The sequence below is a fragment of the Branchiostoma belcheri genome, unplaced genomic scaffold (genome assembly GCF_001625305.1).
Source record: "Branchiostoma belcheri isolate BF01 breed outbred unplaced genomic scaffold, Haploidv18h27 scaffold104, whole genome shotgun sequence".
Taxonomy (NCBI): Eukaryota; Metazoa; Chordata; class Leptocardii; order Amphioxiformes; family Branchiostomatidae; genus Branchiostoma; species Branchiostoma belcheri.
In genome coordinates, this window is record NW_017802425.1 from 353,707 (window position 1) to 372,935 (window position 19,229).

A 19,229-nucleotide genomic window follows, 5' to 3' on the forward strand; every position below is an offset into this window, starting at 1 on the left:
CAGCAGTTACAACTATGGAATTATAAGAATTTGTCATTAATTATGCAAATTAGGTCCTCATTTACATAATCTTTATCCTCAGATGTTTTTCTCGTTCTCAAGTAGATGTCACAAGTGTTTCATAGTTCTATTATCGAACAAAGCAGATTTATAGAATTTCCTCATTAATTATGCAAATTAGCTCCTGATTTGCATAATTGCCATCTGATTATGTCAAGCATCACTTCAACTACCTACATACCAAAAATCACGACAATACGTCAACCGGTTCTTGAGTTATCGTCCTTCAATTTTTTTTCAACAAATGCTCCTGCAGTTCCAGAACAAGGCGCTAGGGGACCCAAACTCGTGTCACTTCTTCCCTACCCCAAGAGCTATCTACCAACCAAAATTCGTGACCCTAGCATGTCCAGATCGAGAGATATCAAAACCGGAAGTTCAACTGCAGTAACTAAGAAAGCCGCCAGGGGGCCCAAAATCTAATCATTTCTAGGTCTCATGAAGACCTACCCACCTACCAAGTTTCATTTCAATCCATCCACTGCTTCTCGAGTTATCTTGCTAAACCACACACACACAAACACACACACACACACACAAACGCTACTGAAAACATAACCTTCTTGGCGAAGGTAATAAAAGCTGAGAAAATAGAAATCCGGGCAAAAATGCATAAAAAGACGTCTCAAACCTCCGCTTGGAAAGCAGAGAATGAGCCTATGACAGCGAGACAAGAGATGTCCAAAGCACTGCAGTACCGCGGAAAGCTGCCAAGAGGCCAAAATCTAAACATTTTTAGTTTTGGTCACAACCTCCAAAATATCATCATGATAAGAGCCACCGACGACTTTTCGAGTTATGCTGTTCATAAGCACACACGCAGACAAACATGGTCCAGAAAACACAACCTTCTGGGCGAAGTGAATAAGTGTGGTGTTCCTGCTAAGTCGCAATCCTACTAATATCATGTAATGTAATTGACCAAATGGCGCAAGCTTTTTTTTTACCGCAAATTGGAAACAATTCCACCGCTGTCATATGCTGACAAATTGGGTTCAAAAGCTCAGAAGTAATTCATGGATATAATCAGGATAGGCTTTCACTGTTGGCGCGGTCGTGAAATATTAATGACCTAAAAGTATTGGATTTGTAATAGAGAAAATTGTAACTATTCATCTGAAATGGATATATGGAGAACTCCGTTACAAGCACTAAGCACAGGTTATGTATGAGTTGGCAACCATGCAAGTGTGTTAGGCTAGGGTGATAATGTAACGAGAATTTCCGATGAGAAAGCTAACGATTTTCTGTGTTTTATGACAAACTTTGACAATTATTCTCTTCGTCTTATACACAGTAACTTGTGTATGAGGTATGTGTCATGGAAGTGTTCTTGTCGAGACATGAGAAAGAGATTGCCGGGGTATAGGTGTGATTGCTTTAGACATTTTCGGCTCTTCTAGCTAGCTATAGACACATTTTCTACCTCTATATTACGTATTTCACCCATAAAAGATTAGATTAGACATTTTACTCAAATGATGTTTAGTTCAGAAATGAATAGCCACCCAATCATCAGCATGCACAAACAGTTCACCACTTCACAAACATTTCTAGTCCTCTAAAAACGGGTGATGGTACTGTCAAAATATTCGGATTTACGGTTTTGGGATCAAAGACAGTGCAAACCCTAGTTTTGCACAAGGCGGTATGAAAAATCTACGAAACAACATTTGTTAACCTCCTTCTTTCAATTTGCTGCAGAGAAATCTCTATAAAAACTTCTGCCTTGTCTCTTGTCTCCACCGAAGATCATATTGGATTCTGTTGGAGATATATTTTACCGAGATGTATTTACCAATTGGCGGATGGGCCAGGAAGACAAAGCGCGGCCTAGCGGAATTTGATGTACTGCAGCCACCTAAAGTGTACATATAATGACATACATTCGTGTGCTGTTTATACCACATCACGCACAATAATAAACCTCAAACTGTGTACACATTAGTTAACTTTTTAATCGCTACTTTCATCATGATAATATAATGTACAGAAGCATTCAGATAGAACAGTTAAAAACATCTGGCAAACAAAAACTTTCAAACTACCAAGCACCATCTTCTTTCTTCAGGAGCAAACTCCTTGTCGATCACCTATAAGTATAAGGCACTCCTACTAACCTTTCACAACCAGTCCCTTGTCAATCAAACATAGCACAACTGGGCAGAGAAATTTCATCAAACTATCCTACATGTAAGCTAACAGGATCACATTTCATTTAACTGTCAAAATCCAGATTTGCAAGGTCTCAAGTAGAAGCTTTGTATCTCAAATCGTGGAAAAGTTACAAAATTGGTGTTTCAGGTATCAAACAATGTGATGCTTGTGTTATAAAATTGATTTATAATGTAGCTATGGTTTGATATAGATGTTTTTTCAGGTTGAAATATTGCAGGTAGCCGTGTTTGTCAGTGCATCACCCAGTCAGCTTCATGCATGATACTTGCTGGTATGAATGAAGTAATGATAACATTTCCCATCTCACAGCTACTATACAGGGTGACCAAGAAAACACTTACATGTAGGGTATCATTACAAATTTGTGAAGTGCATCACTATATATATATATAGTACATTTTCCAAAAAGTAGACATAATATGGTTTCTATTGATACCCAAGTGACATACCTCCAACTATGTATCATGGATTATGCCCATGTACTGCCCATTTTTATGTGTTCAAATTTCTGGTGTTGGAGTCATTGATCTGAACACAAAGTTTGACCAAATGAGTTTGGACATACACGTATGGGTGATGCGATAAATAACTGGAGGTATGCTACTAGTTATATCAATAGAACACATATTAGTTAGTTCTACTTATTGGAAAATCATACATGTAGTTGTGTGTAGTTATAAACAACTTCAAAGTTGTGTTTAGTTTTTTCTGGATTACCCTGTTCATCAACATTCTGCCTATGTAAAACTGGTATACATGAAAGCAACAGTGCAGCCATATTACAAAACAGTTACATGGAAGTACATGTATAACACTTTAACAAGTCCTAGTACAAAATCAACTACAATGTTAAAATGATGCCCTGACTTGACCGGCCTAGGTGGGGTGAAATTTATGTTAATGTCAATGTTAGGTATACAGCATTTTATACACACCTTGGATAAATGACAATTCCTGTACAAAGTTGGTTACTTAGGTGTCATATCAAAAATCATGATAGTATTACCATACATTTATAATATTTGCTTTCACTATTTACACCACAGATGTGGGGTCAAAGATTACATAATTATTCATGTTTGCTATAATGTGATATATATCCCCACTCGTACATTACTTGATTCCCTTCACACTGATTGGTTATACTTCCATTGTTTTAACTAATGTTTCAGTCATTGAACATGATTGCCCTGTCTTTCTTCATGCAAACCTAAACTTACAAGTTACAATCTGCTGATTCTCCCTTTCAATACATGTTAGAAACAAGTTGCCAACCTCCACTGTCTTCCATTGCTTTGTAAAATTTGCCTCTGTACTGACTTAGAACATGCTGGGAGCTTACAATGTATACCTGTATGTGTATGTGTAATGTACTATACAGAAAAGTTACTCATGACTTGAAACATCAGAAGACACAACGTAAATACACAAGAACCTGTTACACATATAAAACTCACAACAGCAATCCTGACTTTTCTTTCACAGTAACTTCTGTACTTGTATTTGGAATTGAAGCACATCAGCAGAACGTACTGCACCTGTGCAAAACCAAAGGGATTTTGTTGCATGTTTGGTCAGCATTGCATCAAGAGTTCTGCCCGTTGCAAACGATATCTTTTCCAACACAACTATAGGCGGGATGTCGTCCTTAAATACGACATTGAAAGAGATGTTCTGCACAAGTGCTATTCACAATAAAAGTTTTGCGCAGGTGCAGTACGTTCTGCCTCTGCTTCTTATTCATGATAGGGAAGGTTAGATCAGAGCAACACAGCAATATCTAAAGCATAACAGATAACTTCAGCTTGGGCTGAATAATCATTAACTCTCTGTCACACCACAAGGTCTGCAGCAGTATTTACATACCCAGAGTCTGAACATCTCTCAACTCATTCATAAATGGGGTGGACAAGGGGAAGGTTTATCATGGAGATTTGTGTTTATCATGGTAAAAAAACGGGGAAGGGAAGGCTACTTTCAAACTTCCCTGGAGCCCATTATTTTTAATACATAATTAACTCTAACAGTTTTCTTAAAAAGCTGTCTCACACAACTGTGATTTGAGCAATTATTCATTTACTACTGATTACAACTTCTATAAGTCTATAAATTGTCTTCAACATTTCATTTCTGACCAGAAATGTGTAATTGTTGCCACATGACTGGTCCTGCATCTTGGGTGTACATGATACTTTTTGAAGGGTAGGCTTCAGTACAAACCAAACAGAGATATTTCCAGCCCTGCAAATCTGCATAAGGTCACAAGCAGATTGGCAGATTTGAATACCATAAATTTCAACTTCCATTGTACACATGTACATGTATGAATAAAACAAATGAAATTTCAAACATACATGTGCATATAATAAGATATAAAATGTTTACATCAGTGACAGGGAATAAAATCTGCAGCAAAATTCGAGTGACCACATGCATAATGCATGTACATGTAGCAGTGCATTTCCCTGCATCAGTCTGATTGAAACAGTGGGATGATATTCGATATTGCAATACAGATCAATGTTATGTTTGTCACTAGAAGCAATATATGAACTATCACCCTCCAACTACCACAATCCAAATATACTATTCACCTTTTGTTACAGTTTGTTCTTGAGTCTGTGAGTAGGTGTAAGAAACTGCCTGTAATTCTAGGAAGCCACTATTTTGTTACACAAAGTGTTCATGTAAATGTATCTGCCATTGGTGTTGTCAAGAGTAACTGTGTGTTTTAGACAGTAAACATGTACAGTGCTTATGAAACAAGTTTTAACTGTAATTTCTAATGCAAGAAATTCGACTTACCCAACTTTTCAACTGTTCAACTCCTTTTTCTGTCAAGGAATGAGCAATCCCCTGCTTCTGTGATGCCATGTCATGCAGATGACATGGCTTGGTGAGCAGTGAATCGTGAGTTGCAGAAAGTTTGTGGTACCCCCATATTTGTTGTGGGAAGTGTGGAGATTTCTTGAGGACATTGTGTTGAGATTTCTTATGTTGGAAATCACAGTTCAAACTTGTTTCATAATGACTTCTACCAAGACAGATAAACTTTCAAGCTTTGTACAGTACTTGGTATTGTATTATATAGCCTGGCCTAGAGGAACCAAGTTTAGCATTACCCATGTTTGTGCTTGTATCATACTGATACAAGTCAGATTTTTCCCCCAGCTTGTCCATCTGTACTACTTCTAAGAATTATAACAAGTTTGGAAAAAGCTTTAAAATACCACAGTAAGCCAGTATGATTTTTCTGGATTGCAATAAAATGCACAATCATGCATGTAGGACCAGTACTTGAGGTTGAAAGACCTGGCCAATTTTAGTTGATAGAATGATGCTATTTTATGGTCATAAACATTATATTACTGCACAGCTTGTACTTGACAGAAATTTCCCTGGAAGATTGTTGTACACTTACATTTTAAGGAATGAGGGCTGGTCACATTTGTGCAGAATGGCAGAAATTAGCCTAATTTGTCCTTGTGCTAGTGTAGTCAGCTGTACATGTAGTGACATCCAAGATATTACAGAAAATGTTATTGTCATAATGATTCTATACCACATTTGGAAGCATATCTGGACTATTTACAATGTACATGTACCAGGCCAACAAATACATTGTCAAGTACATAGAGCATCAATGTTTGTAAATGTATTCACTGGTAAAAAAAAAAAAAAGATCCTGAAGTACCTTTGGAGTTTAGAGGCATTACTTGCTCTTCCCTGTTCAGCTGTTAAGACTCTTATGATAACATGTACTTTCTTCATCTTTACTTGAATGTGCACAAGATAAAAGTGTGTGGATGCAAGTATAAACATTGTAAATATTCTTGACCCAAGACCATAACATTACAAGTTTACCTACCATGGAACTGTCATGTGTTAGCACATACCAAACATTTCCATTATCCTACATTTGTATCTGTCAGCAAACTGGACTGCAGGTGTGCGTAAAGTTGTCAGAGGTCAGAAGTCATGGTCTATGGAAGCGGGTCAGGTGCCTGCTCTCTTCATGTACCTCCATCTCTGAGCTTTTGAAGTCATTGAGCTCTTTCCTAATATCAGCCTGAAATAAAAATGACAAAACATCAATATCAATCTGAAATTAAACTAGAAAAGTAACATTTGCCTTCATATGATCATCCCCTCCAACTTGCTACATCATCTGGATGTCCAGAACCAGTTACCATGGTGATAGCCATCTGGTCACGGATCTTTTTTGCTTGGAGTAGAAAATGAGAAAAACAATATGTTTTCCTTCTGCAAAGGTAAACATAATGACTGTCCTCTTTGAAAGCTTACTTACTATAAAATCAGACTAAATCTTATGTAATTAAAAGACATTACCAATACGAACACCTCCTCTGGCTTGTGAACCTACCTTGTCTTTTGGAGTTAGTCTAGTCCAGGGTTTGTCTGCTCTTCTGTCATAGTCTTGGGCCTCAGCCACCTCCACATAGTCATTAAATGTCAGGATCGCCCTTTGGCGGAGCTCCTCAACTGTGGGCCGGAAGCTCAACTTAAAAAAAAGCAACAACAAACAATTAAAAGTCTTCTTTCTGGCCGAATAGACGACTTCTGTGTGAAGATTCCTGATTGTTCCTCTGGTAAAGAACTACAAGGAATACTGATCTGGTTGACAATTGGTTACCTTACATATCTAGGACAGTTTAAAGGTATTTTAATTGACAGACATGCACAAGTTTGACATGCAGAGCTAGACTACATTTGTGCAAATGTGCTTCCATGAGCTAGATATTTGCCTGGCCAGGTACAAATTGTTTTTAATGATTCAAACGAAGAATGGAAATGCTACGATACAAGAGTCATTAAGTAAAATACTAGCATGAATTCTGACTTCACTGCAAAGTTTGCAGAACTGTGTTTCATACCTTCCTGGTTAGTGTTCTCTTCTTCTCCTGCATTTCCTGACGAGCTTCCTCTTCATTCTTTACTGTGGGTCAGATGAAAGAAGATATTAAATTCAAATAAAAGGAACCAATGGAGACAACCTATAAGCTGACTGATACAAATCAGGTTTTGGGATGCTATGAATTAGTAATAAGAAAAATCAACCTTTCAGTATTCCCCTCTGCTGCAGCTCCTCAGCTGTTGGTCTGAGGCTCAGCCGTCTGCAAGAACAGAACAAGACTTACAGTAAGTCCATGGTCAACCTCATAACACAGTCAGATTAATAAAAAGCAAAGTTGGACTTCATGGTGCAGTGAGTAGTTCAGGCTAGGTGAAGACAACTTGGAACTGTTACAGACATATTCTTAAGAAGATTTGAAATGCTGTAACTGCACACAGAAGTTTTTTAAAAGTTGTCTATATAAAATCTTTTACCTCCTAACTAGAATATTTGTCTGCCCTACCTGTTGAGCTTAGTTCCGACGACCTCCCTGTTCTCCTGCCTCTCCTTGTCGGTGTGACTGGGGATGATGTTCTTCTCGATCAGCTCCCTGCGGGTGGGACGTTGGCTCAGCTTCAGGGCCAGGCTGTCTTTCCTCGCCACCTTGGCTGCCAGACCTGACCCTACAGGGGCAATGGCAGGAAAACTACACTTACCAACATGCTTCTCCCTAATAATGACTCTTTGAAGCCTTGATCACAAATGATGTACAATGTATGATGCACCTATGACAGCATCCTGCATAGATTGAAGGTAAATCGCTTATCAATTTAGCTATTGCTTAGTGTCCTGCGATATTTCAAATTTTCCAAGCATTTTTACAACTTTTAGAAAGAGGCAACATTGAAGCCAATACAGCAGCAGTGCTTGTTGTGGATAGTCAACATGAAAGCCATACAGTAGCAAAATATGCCATTCACATTGTACTTACATGTGTATCTGGGGTCAGTAGGAAAACCATATAATGGTTCAAAAGAATGAATCCGATGTGTATTATTTGTGTACAGCACCAGGTAACAACAAGTAAATTGTATGAGGTTCAGAACAACATGGAACCTGGAATGTCACCCGGTTTTGCTCAATCTTGACATGTTGAGGTTACACAAGGTGACCTGGTATGATTTGACTGGTTTGCTGACTTACAGTGCCAGAGCCGCCAGATGGACAGCACATGGGCCAGGCAGTGCAGCAGTGAGAAGAGGAGCATGGGAAGGGTGTAGGACAGCCACACCAGGAAGGGGGGGAGTACAGGCAGCAAGTACAACACTGCACACCCCCACAACATGGTACAACCCACAGGACAAAAGGATGATGGGTAAAACGTGACGGGAAAAGGTGGTGAGAGATGGAAAAACAAGTGGGTTATAAAGTAAGGAAACATAGTAAGTACGAATGCAGAAGAAAGTTGAAATTAGATCCAACCAAGTTCAAGTTCACAAAAGACTGAAACACAATGAATAAGAAATGCTCAGAATAAAAATGACGGTGACTTGTGAGTAGGATATGAAAGGGGTGTCAAATGACTACAGAATGCACAGGCTTTCCATGTACAGAAATATACATGATGTAGGGACTATGGATTTGTGCAAGCTGAGACAAATTTAAGGATATTTTGTGAGCAATTGGACCTTCTTCAGCATGTAAGCAAACACAAAACACATGATACCACCACAAGGGCAAGGGACACAAAAAGAAACAGGTTTTTGGTACTGGTTGAATGGGCAAGGTGTTTAAACTAATGTTTACAAGGGGTAACATCAGTCAGTCAGATGACATTTGGAAAGTTTGGGCAAGTTTGTACAATGCAGTGTTCAAGCCAGTATCTGTCTTTCTGTCATTTGATGGAATTTTGCCACTCATGACAGACAAAAAAATTTTTCCCTGATGGACAAAAATCGGTGCGTAAATATATGGAAAGAGAAAACATTAAACTTAGCAGAAGGTGCCCCTTAAAAGAGAAGGAAACAGCATTTCAGAAGGTCAAGATTGCGATGATCTGGCTAGAACACTGGTACAAAGTCAGCAAAGATGGAACACCACACAATATACTAAATCTCAATCGCTTCACCCTACTAGTACTAACAAGTGCTTACCAAATCGCGGTGACCCCTCCTCCTCACTGCTTTCGTCTTCATCTGAAAACCGTGCCCGCAGACCCTTGCGACTTATGGGCTTATTTTCTTTGTCATCCTCCTCAGCGTCACTGTCGGGTTCTGCTAAGGAGGGAGTTTTCACCTTGATGAGAGGGGGCTGCCCAGCAGTGTCTCTTCTGTCCTTGTCAGGACCCAATGACACAGCCACATTTTTCAGCTGGTCCTCCAGGGTCTGTATTAGGGCAGACACTTCAGCACTGGAAGGACAATAACAAGGCATCAATATAGAACACTGGTCAATGCCTCAATACACATTCTTTTTGGCAAGCTAGCGATGCATACATTTGTGCTGTAGCTGAAGTATGCTGTCAGACTTCTATTTACAAGCTGCAGTTTACAGACTAACAGTTAGGGGGCACAGTAAGGTGGTATTTCCAGCCCTGGTAGAAGAAGGCTCTTGCTCTTACCTGGGCACTGAGCGAACCCTCTCCTTTATTGGTGGTTTGGCAGGTGGTGCAGTTGTTTCTTCCTCCTCCTCTTCTTGTTCCTTTCTTCCCTCCATCTCCTTGGTGGGTTGATCAGCTGTCTTTACCTGCACCTCTGGTACCACCTGGTCTTCATCCTTAGCATCTTCTTCCATTCCTTCCTTTTTGGCTGGGCTCTCCTGCAAAGAGAAACATGGGACACATGACTATTGAATAGAGGCTAAGTTAAACTGTTTTGTTTCATGGACTTTGTTGGATGATTGGTCAGAATTTTGCTTGCTGCAGATGATATAATCTCCGACATGACATTTAAAAACTATAGACGGGATGTAACCCTGAAATACGCAAATACAACCTTCAAAAGAATTAGTTGTGCCAAAGTGCTTTCCATAATACAACACAGGTTTTGCACAGGCACAGTAAGTTCTGCTGACATGCTGATTACATTTACTTATTTAGAGAACTATGCTATGTACTTACCGCAGGAGGTTTGGGTAGGCTGAAGCCGACTCTTTTTGGTGGTACAGGTGGGGAGCGCTTGTGCTGGACTATTGCTGTGGGTGGGGCAGGGCTGTCTCCTGCCTCTGGGGTGGGGAGGGCAGCAGGCAGAGATGGGGCAGCTGGGGAGGGGGAATAACACATGTTAGTGTGAAGTTGATATGTAATGTCTGTCCATCTACAGTGTAACAGCAAACATAACTACATGTCTGATATTGACTAAGCAGAGGCTGAATTATATATCACTAACAAATAAAATTCATTTTCCAGTTCAACCATGACAAATACATAGCCTTTGATCGCTCTTTGCACAAATGAAGAAGGAAACTTCTTCGAGTGCCATATGTGTCATCAGCTGTATTCATTACAGGTTTATAAATACAGTAAATTCAAACACTTACAGGTTTCTTAAAAACACTTACAGGTTTCTTCACAGTTTGCGACTGCACCATTAGCAACGTGGGGGGACCCAGCATCCCCTCCTGCTGCCTCAGGAGTCTCTTCCACTGTGGACAGGGGGGTGTTCCCAGCAGCCTCTGGTGCTCCAGCTTCCTGAGTTGCTTGTGGTACTGCACCGTCTTCTGTTCAGGGAGGACAAAGTAAAATGGAATCTTAAAAGGGGGAGGAGGGTACGAAGCTGTAGATGGAGAGCTACAGATTTGTGCCCTTTCTTTATCTCCAATATGGCTCTCATTCATTCTCTTTTTCATCCTTTTGCCACCATATAGTAGCATAATTAATCTATTTGAATAATTTGAAGTTTACTGCCAGCCAAATTGATACAAGAAAGTAGAACTTCTTCCAAAATTCACAGCCAAATTATGCCTGGACAACTTCCCTTTAATGTAAAAGAAGGAGTACCATTACATATATTGGGACTAAAGCATTAAATGAAAAATTTATACAAATTTTAGGACACTAAGCATACCTTCTGTATCCTTCAGCACTCCTCTCTTCACTAGATCCTCTCGTGTGGAACGCATGGAAATCTTTCTCTCCAGAACTACAGAAAAACAAAAGCTTTATTTAACACTAGCAGACATGAACAGCCCCAAATCACATTCATTTTTCATTATAAAGATTGAAGGTTCTGCTGCAGTACCAAGGAAAGCTGCTGTGAGTATACATTGACATTCCCAAGACTATGCACATACCAAATATCATCACAATCCATCAAGAACTTCTTAAGTTATACTGACCATAAATATCTGAAAACACAAGACACACAAGCAGACACATCCGAAATAAATTACCTTCAACATGACAATGATGAACACCTTCATTTTCAGTGATTTCACTGAGGCAAAAAGATTATGAGCTTAGACAGAACTTTGGAATATATTGATTGATAAAGAACATCAAGCTTACCTATTGATGTTTGCTTGAACTTTTCGCTCTTCTTCTTCCGTCGCCATTTCCATGGTTTGAAGATGCGTCCCAGCGTGGCGAACCTGCTCTTCCTCTCCACGGGAGGTGTCCGCGAGCCCGGCACAAGGCTCGAGCCAGACTTCATTGCATCTGTTTCTGATATGGTGCCTACAGAGGACAGAGGGACAAATGTTAGTATAGGTGCAGGAAAGGATGCATTATGGCGAGAGCTGTGTACCTAAACAGATTTTAGATGCAGGTACTGGTACAGGTATTCGAGTTAAGGTATAGTTAACAAGTCCCGCCAATCATCTGTGAGTTAAGAATGTACATGTAACCGACTGTATAATTATTTTTAATGGTAAATTATAATTATACGAGGGTTTACAAATTCAAGTACTGAATTGTCAAAATTGACATCTTTGAGATGCAATTTACCTATTGCTAGTATAGAGAAATGGTGTCCACTTTTGTTTCATTTTGTTCAGGTACATGTACTAGTACAGATATAAGCACACCCGACGTTCAGGTCTTGACCAAGTATTTACCTACCTGTACATGTACCTACATGTAAATATTTCTACATGTACAGGTACAGGCACGGGTACTACTATAGCCTAGTATAGGTACACAGCCTTAATTTTGACTTTAATGAAAAAACATTATTATCCATTCTCTCAGCAATTCGTGATCCCTGATTATTCATGCGAGTGACTGAGGCCTGTGTTTCAATGTATCCATATACTGGAGGCAGCAATCAACTATGAAAAAAAGAGCTGAAGTCCAGTTGAAATGCCACAGATGGCTTGTTGTCCTGACCATCCCTGATGACTGGTCACAAGAATACAACTTAAACTTAAAGTTTACATGTCCATGAAGTGTTTTTAGCTACAATGCAACATTAGTAATTTAGAAGAAGAGATCACCATGCTTAAAATACTTGGTGCATAGTCTACTGCACTGTTGCGCGCCTAAAACGTGCACTTAATTTTTTACTATGCCGGGTGCATGTAACGGCCCTATAGTACATACTGTAGTAATACATACATGTAGTAGTAATGTGCAGTATATTCTCGATGTGTTCTCACTGGTTAATTTGGCCTTTAACTTAATTGTATTCGACACAAACCTTCAGAGAACATTTGAACAAAGAAAAACATTTTTTGTGACTTATGTGATGAAAGAGTTAGGCCCTGTAAGTCGTATTGTTTGTGAAATATACTTATGTTCATTATATATCAATTATATTAATCATTTTTTAATCATCTGTAACAGATACATCTGTAACAGAAATTTTAAGCAGTGATAGAATTGCTTTTATATAGGTAAATGATTTGCTTTATAATAAGTGAATGTTACATGTACTTTTAAATATGTGTAATGGAACCTGCAATTCAGCCAATAGGCTGTGAGAGAGTTACTCAGTCTGAATAAACCATTCATTCATTCACTCTTGCTACCATTAGCGAATTTCAAAAGAACTGTAGTTGTACTCAATATTGATGGCTGCTGTGACCCATAAGAACTGCTCAACTTTCATGCAATCCTGCAGAATGCGACAAACTACAGAAACCTCACAGCATTTTTGGATGTTCCCGCATTTCACCATTTGCAACACACGTCCTCTGTCAGTTTGCCCCTCAAAAAAAGTTATGATACATTCCGATATGGCATCCACCGGTCAGTGACATGGCATCGACCATTTCAAACAATGGCAAAAATGCAAGGACTGTTTATGAGATGCAAAAAACCTATATAAGAAACATTTTTATTACAAATGTACAACAGTTTCATGATTAGAGAAAAAAAGAAAGTTCAGAAACTCGGGTTTTGAACCCAGGCCAAAAAGCCTATGAGATATCTAAACCAATACACTACAAACACATCATGATGTACATTGAGCTGACTAATATACTACGAAAGTCTTATTCAGTATTCTACACTATGGCAAGGCACATTTTAGAAATCAGAAATTAGTCATGGCAAAGACCACCAGGAATGATTAACTGCTCTACCATGACTGTACCACCATGTACATGTACCATGCCAGCTTTATCAAGAAGTGATCAAACCTAAGAAGATTTGACAGACGTCCTGATGTGAGGGTATCCCATCATGCCCCGGGAATGGGCATGCTGCAAGGGTGTGTTGTGGGGCCAGGGAAGGTGTGTGTGGAATCACATGTAATTTACACTCAAACGATAGGTACAAATGTAAAACAGGTGAAACTGCAAGACACTTTGTTTTGTACACAATGCACACACACACAAGCTTGAGGGCTTTTCTGTAATTCTACTAAAGTTCAAAACAAAGACATGTAAACATAACCTGGGTGCCATCGATCAGATTTGCAATGGGGCTCCCTGAACTAAATTTTTTGGGGGGGCAGCAAGTGCAAGGTGCCCATTACAAATCTGATGGCACCCAGACAGGCATTGACAAATGAACGAATAAAGCAACAAAGCAAGAGGGAGATAAAAATTAAAAGATAAAGAAAAGTGTGAACAGTACCCTGCTGGTGATAGGTACTGACATGGTAGACACCTCTTCTGCGAAGAAAAACCAGCCTGGCCATGGTGGAGACAGGACGCAGTGGCAGGCATGGGCAGGTCAAGGGTCAGGGTAGGGAAGCACTGTCAGAGGTCACAGGTCAGAGGAGTTCACAGGTGGGAATAGGTAAAAAGTAGAGATGACAGGTTAAGGGATTATGCCACAGTTAGGCACTGTGCACTGAGTGACTTAAAATTAACAATAATAATAATAAAAATCATAATTTGCTAAAGAACTTTTAAAACTCTATTTTCGGGGCATTTTAGTGCGCTTTTGGTATTTTGCTGGTGGATTGGATGGTGGTATAATGTATAGGGAGTATATGTTTTCCCCCAAAAAAAGGAATTTTGTGCATATATACATTAGCACATGTATATATGGCCAGGTTACACTATTTATAGGATGTACATCTATCTGTGAATGTGTGATCTATTTATGGATAGGTTTCACTTAGAATCAACTTTGACTTAACAGTGCACACCACATTTCTACTGCAACTGAGGTTGGTGAGATCAGCAGTAACATGTCCAGACAGAGGAAGGAGGCAGGATCACAAGCAACTGATAGATGAGGTCATCCCCTATTACAGGTATCTCCTGTGGGTCAAAGGTGACAGGCGAGGAAAAGAAAATCAAGACAAACTACGATGAAAAAACTACACGTCAAAAGGACATAACAACTATGAACAGCATTTATGAAACAGGAAGGTAACACAATGTTAACAGATGAAACAGGAAGTGAACACAAAAGGTTAACATTGATATGATACAGGAAGTAACACTAAAGGTTATCAGTTAGCACTTGCATAGGAAGGTCAACATTTGCTAGGGAACAAAGCAAAAATGCAAAAATTGGTGTTCCAAAATCATCTCTCAGCAAAAGTGAATGATTAGTTATATCAGTTATCCCAGTCCACTCCAAAAATGGAACTGCCATTATTAGTTTTAACTCTATCTTTAGTTTAAGGCGGGACTTACAGAAATTGGAAGTTACGTGAAGGCAAACATACAAAAATGAGGTTCTTGTTTACATGATTAATGAGGGAATGCTAGAACAGCTTAGCCTGGGTGCCATCCCCAGTAGTATATTTGCCAGCTCTATAACTGGGTCTGGACTTGAACACATATGTAGCGTCTGGAGTCTAAATATTCGTTCAGATTTTGAACGAGCGCGCTGATTGGTCCTATTCGTCTAAGCCCTTTTTGGGTGTGTACATATTAGGTAAGGGCCGTTCGGACGCCGAACGGCGACGTTAGCGTCCGTTCGAACGTCCGAACGGCTACGTTAAGATAGATCGTTATTCCTATCTTATTATCATCAACATGTCCGACGCCGAACGCAAAAGCGCACATGATATAGCCGTAGTCAGTGTACTTTCCGCGATCGATCATCAACATGGCTGGCGCACAAGCCGCTCAGCTCTCGGAGCTTGATGTTGACCTCGCAAAAATAGAACGCACCGAGAAAAGGAACACTCGCACGAAGATCGGTGTTTACAAAACAACAAACATCACTTGAATAATACAGGCGCGCCATTGGCCGTCGCCTCTGAGGCTCAGCCAATCAAATGAAGCCCCGCTGCTCGGGCTAGCTCATTACGTGACGTCTTCACCAATCGTTTTATATGTGTTCAAGTCCAGACCCAGTTATAGAGCTGGCGAATATACTACTGGGGATGGCACCCAGGCTAAGAACAGCTTTCTGTCTGGGCAATTGTTATTTGGGAGGAGAATACAATTAACTGATAGTGATACAATATTATATAAAAACAAAAGTTATAATTCATAAGTCATGATGTTAACATTATGTGGTTAAGGTATAAGATTGTGGGAGCCTAGTTTTGTATTGTAGTGAATACTAGTAGTAAACAGATTGAAATGTAAAGTATAGATTGTGCAATGAATAATTAAATTCTATCAGATGTTGAACTTGGTGCTGTAGATTTTCTTATATCTCTTACATTAATATCATGTACTAGTAGAGTAGCCTGAAGGCTGGTAATACAGGAAACATCCTCCAATTTTACTTGAACTAGTTGAAGCAGAGACATGCTCCTCTTGACTTTCTGTTGCTGTTGTTTTTGCTATTTGAAATTTTTTTCCATTTTGGGAGTAGAAATTATATATATTGTAACACTACACCACTAGAGATTTTTTTTTGCATTTACTACTTGCTATATCTAATTTTTTCATGTAGATTTTTCGAACATGCAATTTTGCATTATGTAACCCCCATAAAAACAGGATTTCAATTCAAGCCCTGTATTTGAGACCACCTGCCATAGGGAAAATCCTGGAAAAAAATATGTATATGAGTGACTATATGTATAATATGTTACGCTATTGAATCTGTAGAGATATAAAGATTTACACACGGGCAAAAACCTGACAGTACGAAAACTGTGTACACACTCGGAGGGTATGAAAACTGCATATGTTGAATTTTTCCTTTGTGTAGATCAGCCTGCTTTGACATACATCAAGATCATTTGACAGTCCTTGAGATAACGTACGATCTGAACATCAGTTCTTAAAATTCAAAGGCAAATTTACATATGCAGGAAAAATTTTGGAAAAATTCAACATACTAGTATACAGTTTTCGTATGCTCGTGAGCATGCACAGTTTTAGAAATATAGAATTGTCAGGCAGGTCTATACCCGCATGTAAATTGGGTCCTAGAAATATTTTTGTGGTGTTTGTTGTTGATACATGAGGGGGGTGGGGGGTGATACATGGAGGAGGGGGACTATACTTTGTTCCTGTGGACTTCTTGGTTAGACTAAGACCTTAGTCTGACCCTACAGGATGTATGTGTACAGGTCCCAGCTGGGTGACCCAGTGTTAGTTAGAGGGTTGGTTAGGTCGAAGTTTTACTAACCATGCTTGCGGGAACGTGATCTACGCTTCAGCATAGCACAGGCCTTGTTTCCCCAAATCTGCTCAAATCTGCAGAATGATGTGAATGGAGAAGACACAATGACCAACACCTGTCAATCACCACCTTAGTGGGTGGAGTTAGTCTTCAATCAATATCTTGGTTAATTCATTTTAAGACTGCCATAAACCCACGCATGATTTGAACAGGTTATGATTTAAGATGCCATTATCCTTCACACACTGTTAGATTTAAAAAAAAAACACTAATACTTTGCACAAGTCACACCCAAAGAGCAAATTTAAGTCAGGTGATGTCAGTATGTAAATCACATGAGCTCAGGAAAACTCTTGCCAAACATTCTTCAGACTTACTCTCCACAATATTCCTTTGAATTCATGTAGGTTTATAGGATCAATTTGCAATGATCACCACATGTAACATACACTCCTTCTAAAAATGTTTCACATGTATGCATATGTAAATACAAAAATACACTTATGTAACTTGTAAGTTATGATCAAAAATTGAAATGTCATTGTCAGCAAACGAATTAAAAATTGATAATGTAGACTTCCAAATATAAAACTCTATCCAATTCAAAACAATTGTCACAGAAAAACATGAAGCGCAATATTTTGGCGGGAAGTTCACATGTAACGTTATATCATCTGTAGCTGGCCTGCCCTTTGACCAGCAGGAAATTGCTGATGCAGATATCACAACACGGGCAACACAAGGTTGTCTGAAACGGATGTTCGTGTTTTTACAACCAAATTCTCTGCAAAAATCAAAAGAATCACTACAAATAAACATGTTTATGTGTTGTCTGCATCGTGTTGGGTGTGTACGGGACTTGAGGGCGATTTTTAAAACTCGAAACGGCAGAGACGGCAGTTGGACAGGTAAATTCGAAAATGAAGGAGGAGGGGCGCGATCTGAGGTTATGTCACATTCAGACGCCAAGTCGCCACATTGTAGCCAAAAAACATCCCAAGAATCCCCTAAGGAGCCGTCCTTGTCAGTTTGGTTGTGTACAACACGCTAACAGGCCGTTAGCACACAAATATATCTCGATGAACGCGCTAAAGATCGATTTTTCATCCCCGTCTTCCGGGGGCTACTCCGCCATGTTGTGACTTAGTAACATACAGCGATACGTCTTCACATTAGCGTCGTTTTCTCGGCATTACGTCCTTTTTGTCGCTTTCTGAAGGGACATAAGGCTTACCTGATTCTCCTGTTCCCTTATTCCTGGAGTCAAGCAGGGCTGGAGTGTCGCTAGAGCTGCGTTCACGCCGAATCACCCGCCGATCTTCCTCCCTGGACTCATTCCCCGTCGCCATTAACAGTAACTGGTCGACGTTACCAAAATGTGGGGGTGCGTATGATATTGAAATGACGTATACCGCATGAAAAAAAAACTTAATCGTCATACAATAATTCTTAATACCAATTTTGTCCATTGCAGATAATTCTTTCCTATTTTCTCGATATTAAGGCGATATAAAGATAATATTACATTTCCACCCCTGTATTTTGATGAGACCCGCCAGCCGTGACGTCATGAACTGTCAGAGTTTAGGTATGTGTGACGGGCGCGGCGGGTTACCAAAAAGCGCCCCCAGGCGACCAGGAGAAAAGGCACAACCTTTGTTACCACCTTGAAATTGAGGTATTATCCCTACCTTCCTCACCCCCTCTCTCTGCGTTTCCCTCTTCTTAGTTACCATCGAACAATCCCTACTGGGGCATTACTGAGGGAGTAATATTGTAATCGTGGAAGGATGTAAATCGTGATTTTGCGTTATAGCCGCCTCCTTGTGGCTGACCTTGGTACTGAAGTAAAACTTCCTGTTTTGTATCTTTTGTCCTGGGTATGACGGTCGTTCGTGTCCGACGAGCAAGTGGTGTGGTTTTGGACCTCCAGCAGATCATTCTGGAATTACAGGAGAGTTTCTGGCGAAATCTTTCAAAATCAAGAAATACATGACGGGTTTTAATGGCCTTGGAATGTAGGTAGCTAAGACAGATAAGACAGAGATGAATACAATGAAAGGCATGTCCTTGTCATATATTAAACGTACTAGTACCGTAGCAGAAGCCTCAGAGATTTCTGTACCAATCAATCACTAAGAAATTATTTTGATCAGGACGATACCACAATGTAATGTCATGGATTATTCTTGAATTTTCGAAGTTTGT

General features: G+C 39.6%; 1 protein-coding gene across 2 annotated transcripts; it reads right to left on the bottom strand.

Moving 5' to 3' along the window:
* Positions 1-1,998: 1,998 nt before the first annotated feature.
* Positions 1,999-18,535, bottom strand: LOC109476551 (phosphatase and actin regulator 1-like). 2 transcript variants are annotated; one of them, XM_019777547.1, is made up of 13 exons: positions 18,256-18,400; positions 17,028-17,095; positions 11,598-11,765; positions 11,158-11,232; positions 10,652-10,810; positions 10,212-10,351; positions 9,714-9,910; positions 9,247-9,503; positions 7,617-7,776; positions 7,318-7,373; positions 7,134-7,195; positions 6,623-6,760; positions 1,999-6,307 (listed from the first exon to the last, which is right to left on the bottom strand). In XM_019777547.1, exons 2-13 carry the CDS (start codon positions 17,059-17,061, stop codon positions 6,215-6,217), a joined length of 1,539 nt encoding a protein of 512 aa, XP_019633106.1. In that variant the 5' UTR covers positions 17,062-17,095; positions 18,256-18,400; the 3' UTR covers positions 1,999-6,214. The 2 variants fall into 2 exon arrangements, with proteins under 2 accessions (XP_019633106.1, XP_019633100.1); XM_019777541.1 differs by lacking the exon at positions 17,028-17,095 and having other exon boundaries at positions 18,256-18,535.
* Between the last annotated feature and the right edge of the window lie 694 nt (positions 18,536-19,229).

Bases quoted from the DNA above. Each gene is read 5' to 3' on its own strand.
- LOC109476551 (XM_019777541.1), bottom strand. From the start codon at position 18,490: ATGGACAAAATTGGTATTAAGAATTATTGTATGACGATTAAGTTTTTT. The intron at 10,811-11,157 runs GTATGCTTAGTG...CTCCCTGAACAG, and splicing joins AGTGCTGAAGGATACAGAAG to AAGACGGTGCAGTACCACAA. The intron at 7,196-7,317 runs GTTGATTTTTCT...TCTGACCCACAG, and splicing joins GCAGAGGGGAATACTGAAAG to TAAAGAATGAAGAGGAAGCT.